This window comes from Hibiscus syriacus, unplaced genomic scaffold (genome assembly GCF_006381635.1).
Source record: "Hibiscus syriacus cultivar Baekdansim isolate YM2019G1 unplaced genomic scaffold, ASM638163v2 tig00111318_pilon, whole genome shotgun sequence".
Taxonomy (NCBI): domain Eukaryota; kingdom Viridiplantae; phylum Streptophyta; class Magnoliopsida; order Malvales; family Malvaceae; genus Hibiscus; species Hibiscus syriacus.
Window position 1 is genome coordinate 288,162 of NW_024063058.1, and position 7,234 is coordinate 295,395.

The window sequence follows — 7,234 nt, forward strand, 5'->3', positions numbered from 1 at the left end:
TTTGGTCATCTAATTGGTGAAAATTAAGAAAAATATAAAGTCTATTATAGGGTTAAATTTATTAAATTATTTTGAATTAAAATGAGAATTGAATTGATATGATTTTTAAATATTAAATATTTATTTATTTTAATTTAAAATCAAATTAATAAAAATGTATAAGTTTTGGAGACTATAATCATTGTTAAACCAGGCTATATCACCATCTCCATTAATGTTTTAATAGTCGATAATATAAAAAAAACATAGAATCAATGACTCTTTTGACAAAATAAAAGTTCATCGACTAAAGTAATAAAGTGGTAATAGTTTAATGACCAGTAAGATATTTTTCCCTAAAAATAAATTGAAAAATAATAAGACGTTACAATTGTAATGATATATATATATATATATGAGTAAATTTCGACTTCAATCATTAAATAAAAGTAAGTATAGAAGTATCAATTTTTCAAAAATAAAAATAAAAATATCAAATAAACACTAACAGATTTATATCCACTAAATGGGGAATATATTTATTTTCATTACTGGCATTAATTTTATCAACAAAACATCACTATGACATTGAAATTTGAAGATTTAGAAAGTTATACAGGGATGGAAGGTTACAAATTACTCTCCTAATACAAGATTAAGAGAAGAATTCAGGGTTATCAAATGGAAAGTTTGGATCAAATTCTAACTTATCAAGTGATGAGAAATCCAAGTCTTCGGAAGGTGAGTTAGTAACCGAAGTCGGGTCGGAGATTATATCTGTAAGATCAGATTCAAAGCTGCCCATACAGCATGGTGACACCGAAAAATAATTGGATTCGGAAGTCTCCGGCGATATAAACACCGGAGAAAGATTTCCCATGACGCTGTTTTCCCTTATGGCATCGATAAACGAGTCATTTTTAACTGCTTCCGGTTCAAAAGGGAACGAAAATGAAGGGAAAACATCCTTCCTATTCCTATTGTCCAAGCCCTCTAATTTCTCATCAAGCTGATGCTGCCTTTTCCGAGAGTGATTCCCTTTCTCTCTAGACTCCACCGGCACCGGTATAAACGTACCGGCGAACTGAGAGGCTTGGTTACAAGTATGCCTCCCTTTATATTTAACCTCGAAATTCGTTGGGTCATTGTCTGATCTTTGAACTTGTTTAATGGCTAAACAACCTTGTGAGTGACGATGAGTGCATCGATAATATCCCCTGAAATAAAACATGCAGAATTGAATACTAGAAAACTAGGATTATTCTTGTACTAGACAAAGCTCCAACCAGATAAAAAACAAACTTGGTAATGTGTCTTTTTCGATACTTTACAGTCATATTTCAATATCATAAACTCAAGTGGGGAATAATTAAACAAGCACCGGTGTTTTGTGGTTGTGGTCCTTTATTGTAACTCTAATCACAGCAACCTTTCATCTTTATGAAAAAGGGTAAAAAAAATTGTTTCTCTCACCTAGGGAAATTTGATCCATGAATAGCTTTCTGCCCATATTTTCGCCAGCAGTATCCATCGTCAATAGGATTGTCTAATGACGCCCCGGAGCAAACCCGAACTTGCTCAGCCAACCCAGACGACGTTTTCCTCTTTTTGAACACCTCTCTTTTATCAGAGACCTCGCTTCCGGGGCTGCTATGGTCGATGGAACGACATGATTCGATCGCGTTAACCGCGGGTTTAGTTCCGACATCGAAACCGTTCCAGTTCAGAATGGAAAGAGCTTTCTCGTAGGAACAAAGTATTTTGTCGAGCAAGAGTTGGCGTGTTTGGTGAGACGAAGTAGGATGAAGATGGTTCATGAGCTGATTAGTCACCTCTCTCCCCTCTTTTAGCTCAATCAAAAGAGTCCTCAGCTCCCAATCCATTGTAGCCAAAAGCAAACAACATAAAAAAAGAAGAAGCTCAAAGTCCAAATGATGGTTAGGTACAAGAAGGGATGAAAAGATAGTGAAGCTATGCATGCAAAGGAGAGTTCAAAAAAAGAGGGTTTTGTAAGACAAAAAGGAAGGGCAGGAAAGGAGGAGGAGATTGGAAAGAAAAGAGGTGGAAAGAGGTGGGAATTTGTAGTGTCACCATAGGGGTGGAGTGTGGATAAAAAGGGGGAGAGATGCTGACCAATTCAAGTGAACCTACAACATAATTTGGAGTGAGAAAGATTGGTTTTCTAGAGGAAATAAAAGAGAGTTGAAAGTCAGAAATATATGAAAAAGAATCTTCAAAATCTTCTCCTTCCGCGTTGTTGCTCACTTATATTACTAGGGTAAATTACATGCTAATCATACAAGTTTTAACATGTTAATGTTTTGATCATTCAATTATAATTTATTTTTCAGATTTTTAATAATTAAACTTTCAAATTATACTCGTTTTGTTCATTTGGATGTTAAGTATTAACGGAAGTACCAAAATAATTGTGTTTCAGAATTGTTTTTATGAAATTAAGAAATTAACCTAAAAATTTAACATTCTTTTTTTTCTTATGAACGACATTCTTCTCTTTCATCGCTGATCGTCATTTGTGATGTAATTGGTATAAAAAATGTTCTCGTTTCTCTCCTATTTCCTCTTCTCAGATTGGTGCTCTTTGAAATTGGAAAAAATTTGACCTTGTCTTGCTCTAAACTGCAATCTTCAATATTTGACCTCCTTGTTTTTTCTATCACTTAGATTTGAATGAAAATACTTTATGGTAATAAATTCACGATCGTTGGAAAAGAAAGTTTCAAGGTTTTTTTCTTAAATTTACCAAAAATGTTAAAGAATTAACAATCGAATAACCTAAACGAGTGAAATTTAAAAGCTCAGATATCAAATTATTTTTTATAATTGGTAACTAAAAATATAAGAGCATTGAAAGTTGGACGACTGAACGTGTAATTTATCCATAATAGTAAAAGGGAAATATATGGCTACATCACGTTTAACCCCTCGATTACGAGGATGTTTGAAGGATGGATCCACTCATGTGAGGCTCACGTATACTTTGGGATTCAATCTTGAATCCAAATCCACGGCGATTTGTTCCGATTTAAAAACATTTTTGACTTCCTTTGCCATCACACGGAAATACACCCTTTATCCCATTAGATTTGCCCATTATATAAAAATTATATGTTTTGAGTTGTAATGGTAATTAATAATTAATACATGTTGAATCAAATGACCTGAATGATAAAAATAACATTATTTTTCCAATATATTTAGAGTACGAGCAGCTACATTTATAAGATGCAATAGATTAAAAAGTACGAAACAAATACAATTTTATAATCATTTTGAACTGTTTAAAAAAATAATATAACATAAAGGCTTAATGCCCAAATAAGTGACTAAACTATACTTTTTGTGCCAAATAAGTGCCTACATTTTTTGGTCCATCCGAGTGCCTAACATTACAAACATTAGCAATTTAGGTGTCCAGGTTGTTAACATCGTTAGTTTTTCCCTTAAGTGACACGTGTCATAACCTGGTAATTTTAAAACTTGTTTTTTAAAAAATTAAAAATATCATTATATTTATAAAAAAATTTAACTTTTCTTATATTATTAAACAGTCCCGAAATCCCAAATCTTAACCTTAATTCGCCATTGCCACCCTCTTCGGTCACGACCACCGCCTCCAACGTAATCATTGCCATCATCCTAGTTATATTTCGTCGTAATTGTCACCGATTCACAGTCGGAACCACGTGGAATCATGATTTTTATCTTAGGGGTCACGGGATTTAAAACGTTGATTTGTCGTCAATCAATCGTCAACCGGTCACGATTTCATAGGGGTTTTGGTCACCGGGGGGAGGAGATGTCGGGTGGAGCTTTGTCGACGGTAAAGGGTGGTGGTCGGCGTAGGTTTAGAGGTTGAAATGAAGATTTTCAAAGTTTTTGGGTTATTTCAAAATTTGTGTTTTTTTAAATATATAATTTTATTTTTAAAATTATTATATTGTAACACGTGTCACTTAACGGGGAGAACTAACATCGTTAATGGCCTGGGCACCTAAAGGGGCAACGTTTATAATATTAGGTAAAAAACAGACACTTATTTAGCTCAAAATGTATAGTTTAGGCACTTATTTTGGCAATAAACCTAACATAAATACATGACGGATAATTAACATATATCTAAATTTAAATTAATTTTTTTAATAAAATATACATCTAAACTAAAAATGGATATATTTGTGGGTAGAATTCATTAATATAATATAATATTTATCAGTTTTATACTATTTTAGATTGAACATAAATCGATGACTAATATTGTTCATTTTTTTAATATAAAAATCTTCTTATTTTAAACTTTTTATCTAAGCTATCATTAACATAAAATTGAAAGGTTTTATTATGGGTAATTGGTCTCCCTCTATGAAAAATTTAATCTTATGTCTATTTAAATTTAAATTATAAGCTTAAACATTGAATTATACACTATAAAATGTAAAAGAGATAATAACTTCAGTGACCGAAAATGCCTTATAATGTACGATTTTAACTAATATTTTTTGGATTTGCGAAAATGACCAACAAATTCACAACGCGAACTCCAATTTCACAACTCAATTTCCAAATTCGCAACACAGAAGTCAAATTCGCAACACAGAAGTCAAATTCGCAGAGCGCGTTTATTTTCGCAACGCAAATTTTATTTTCGAATTTGAAACACAATATTAATTTCGCAACACAAATGTAAACAGTATAATCGCAAATCATAACCTAAATCACAACTCAGTCTCATCTCCATCTCTACTCTCTACGGCGACATCCGTCCCCATCTCCGATGAAATCCGTCTATCTCCATCTCTCAGAGCCACCCTCACAACCATGCACAGTCAGAAATGGAAAATCAACCACCGAGGGTTAGTTTTTTTAATTATTTTTATTTTGAAATTTTGTATTATTATTAGATTTTTCATATTTAAATTGATGATAAATTTACTGGTAATTTCAATAATAGATTAACCATTTCACTTAGATTGCTTAGTAAATTCATTCGGTTGCTGCCAATACTGCTAAACTGTTTAGTCTTTAACCCTGTGAAGTTAGTATTTGTCTTTGTTTTGTATTTTGGTTGAAGTAATGCGATTCATTCAAGTTTCAATTTGCAGAAGACTATTTGAAACTTAAATTCGCAACAAACTAAAATCGCAATGCGATTTTAGTTTCGCGTTGCGATTCTAAGTTTCAGAAACTATTCTTCTTCTGCAAATTGAAACTTGAATGAATTGCATTACTTCAACCAAAAAACAAAGACAAATACTAACTTCACAGTGTTGCGAATTTAAGTTTCAAGAATAAACTACTACTCTTTATGTTGTCATTGAACCTGCACTAAACCTATATGTGTCCTTTTAAATGTTTATATAAGTGCTTACTTCTGGAATGTTATCTGATGCATTTTGTGAACTATGATAGAATAATGACTTGGGTGAATACCGTGCAAGTTTGAAATATATTTGGCTTTGTTTTCACTGTTTAATATCATGTCTGTTTATAGTGTATAATTTGTAGTTTTTGGTATATCTAACTTGGTATGTTTATTGTTTTTGTAGAAATTTTTTTCGGCTTCATTGATCTTAAGGAATAAATTAGGCCTAGACACTACAATTGCGTCGACGATATACCTGTACAAAGAAAATTGTTTGAGGATACTTGCTTCAGGCCATGGCTGAAAGTACAACATCCGGGTGGAGATGCTATGTTAACCCATTTGTTTCTTCAAACCATGACTAACAATCTACCCGAGAGGATACAACATGGTGATGAAGAGATATGATTTCATTTTCCTCCGGCGTATACTTGTTTTGGCGGGAGGAGTTTTGCTTAATCACTGGTCTACGCTTCGGACACGATGATGTAGGTCGGTACACTAGTCATATCGCCCGCCCATCATGGTTATCTCGGGTTTTTCCTGTGCTGGAAAAGACGAAGCAGAGTTTACACGTCGATGACTTGAAAAGATTATTTGTTAAAGATGGTTTTACTCTGATGGATGACCTCGATGTTGTCCGAGTATGCCTTTTATTACTTTTGCATGCCGACTTTTTAGGCAAAGAGGCCAGACAACCTATTTCTGATAACTTAATATTATTGGTAGAGGACCTAAATGCATGGAACATGTTTCCGTGGGGTTCATATCTATGGAAAGCTACCTGAAAAAAGTTGTCGTCTGCCTTTGAGGACAAAAAAAGTTTGCGTGGCCATGGTTTCAAATACACTTTGGCATACTTTATTTAGGCCTTTAAGGTAAGAATTTCTATATAATGTTTCCAAAATTATAATTAATTATTTAACAATTACTAATGTTTGTGTATTATATTATTTGTAGATTTGGATATTTGAGGCTTTTCCCAGAATGCGGACATATGCAATCAAAAATTTAAATGATATTCTAAGGCTATTTCCTGGAGGAGGATCCGGTTGTTGGATTGGGAAGAGTTACGACCATATACGACGATTTCCTAGGGTTAATCCTGAAGTGAGCTGCATGAAATTGATGTATTTGTGCATAAACAACTGTCTGGGGTACACTTTTTTTGCTTGTTTAATTGATTTGTAAAAGTTGATTTGTTTAATTGATGAGGAAATAAGAATTGTTTTTTGCTCGTTTAATTTATTAGTAAAAGTTGATTTGTAAAAGTTGATTTGTTTAATTGATGTGTAAATAATTCTTATTTTTTGCTTGTTTAATTGATTTGTAAAAGTTGATTTGTTGTTTTAAATTTCAATATGCATTATGTTGAAGGCAAAAAAGACTTGTTGAAGGTACACTTTCGCAACGCAAAAATCAAATTCGCAACGTGATTTTCGCATTGCGATTTCGCATTTCGAATTTGACTTTCGCAACAATCGCAACGCGAATTTGACTTTCACAACAATTGCAACGTGAATTTGACTTTCGCGTTGCGAATTCAAGGAAAACACCTTAAAAAGATAAACAACAATTTGATAACAACTGAACAGATCATAGCAATGTTCAAACTCAAGTTACTAATGAATGTCTAACTGAAATGTGTGCATTCACACATAAAATACACATAATACAACGTTTGCATTTAAAAATCACCTAAGTTAATAAGTCCCAAAAGGTGAAGCCGGTTGTGATTGGGATTTTGATTTTGATTTCCTTTTGCTTGGCACCATATAAGCTTTGGATTTTGATGAGGATCCATATTTTGGTAGAGAAAAAGATGATTTTGATGGCACTGGTGATCCACAAGTCAACCTTGTATGACCACTT

At 33.0% G+C, this 7,234-nt stretch overlaps 1 protein-coding gene across 1 annotated transcript; it reads right to left on the minus strand.

Moving 5' to 3' along the window:
- Positions 1–540: 540 nt before the first annotated feature.
- LOC120158494 (probable WRKY transcription factor 46) lies at positions 541–2,069 on the minus strand. The gene is made up of 2 exons (XM_039169315.1): positions 1,453–2,069; positions 541–1,196 (listed from the first exon to the last, which is right to left on the minus strand). Exons 1-2 carry the CDS (start codon positions 1,956–1,958, stop codon positions 635–637), a joined length of 1,068 nt encoding a protein of 355 aa, XP_039025246.1. The 5' UTR covers positions 1,959–2,069; the 3' UTR covers positions 541–634.
- Positions 2,070–7,234: the final 5,165 nt, after the last annotated feature.

Coding starts and splice junctions, on each gene's coding strand:
- LOC120158494 (XM_039169315.1), bottom strand. CDS start 1,958: ATGCATAGCTTCACTATCTTTTCATCCCTTCTTGTACCTAACCATCAT. Junction 1,197..1,452: donor CATGGATCAAATTTCCCTAG/GTGAGAGAAACA, acceptor GTTTTATTTCAG/GGGATATTATCGATGCACTC.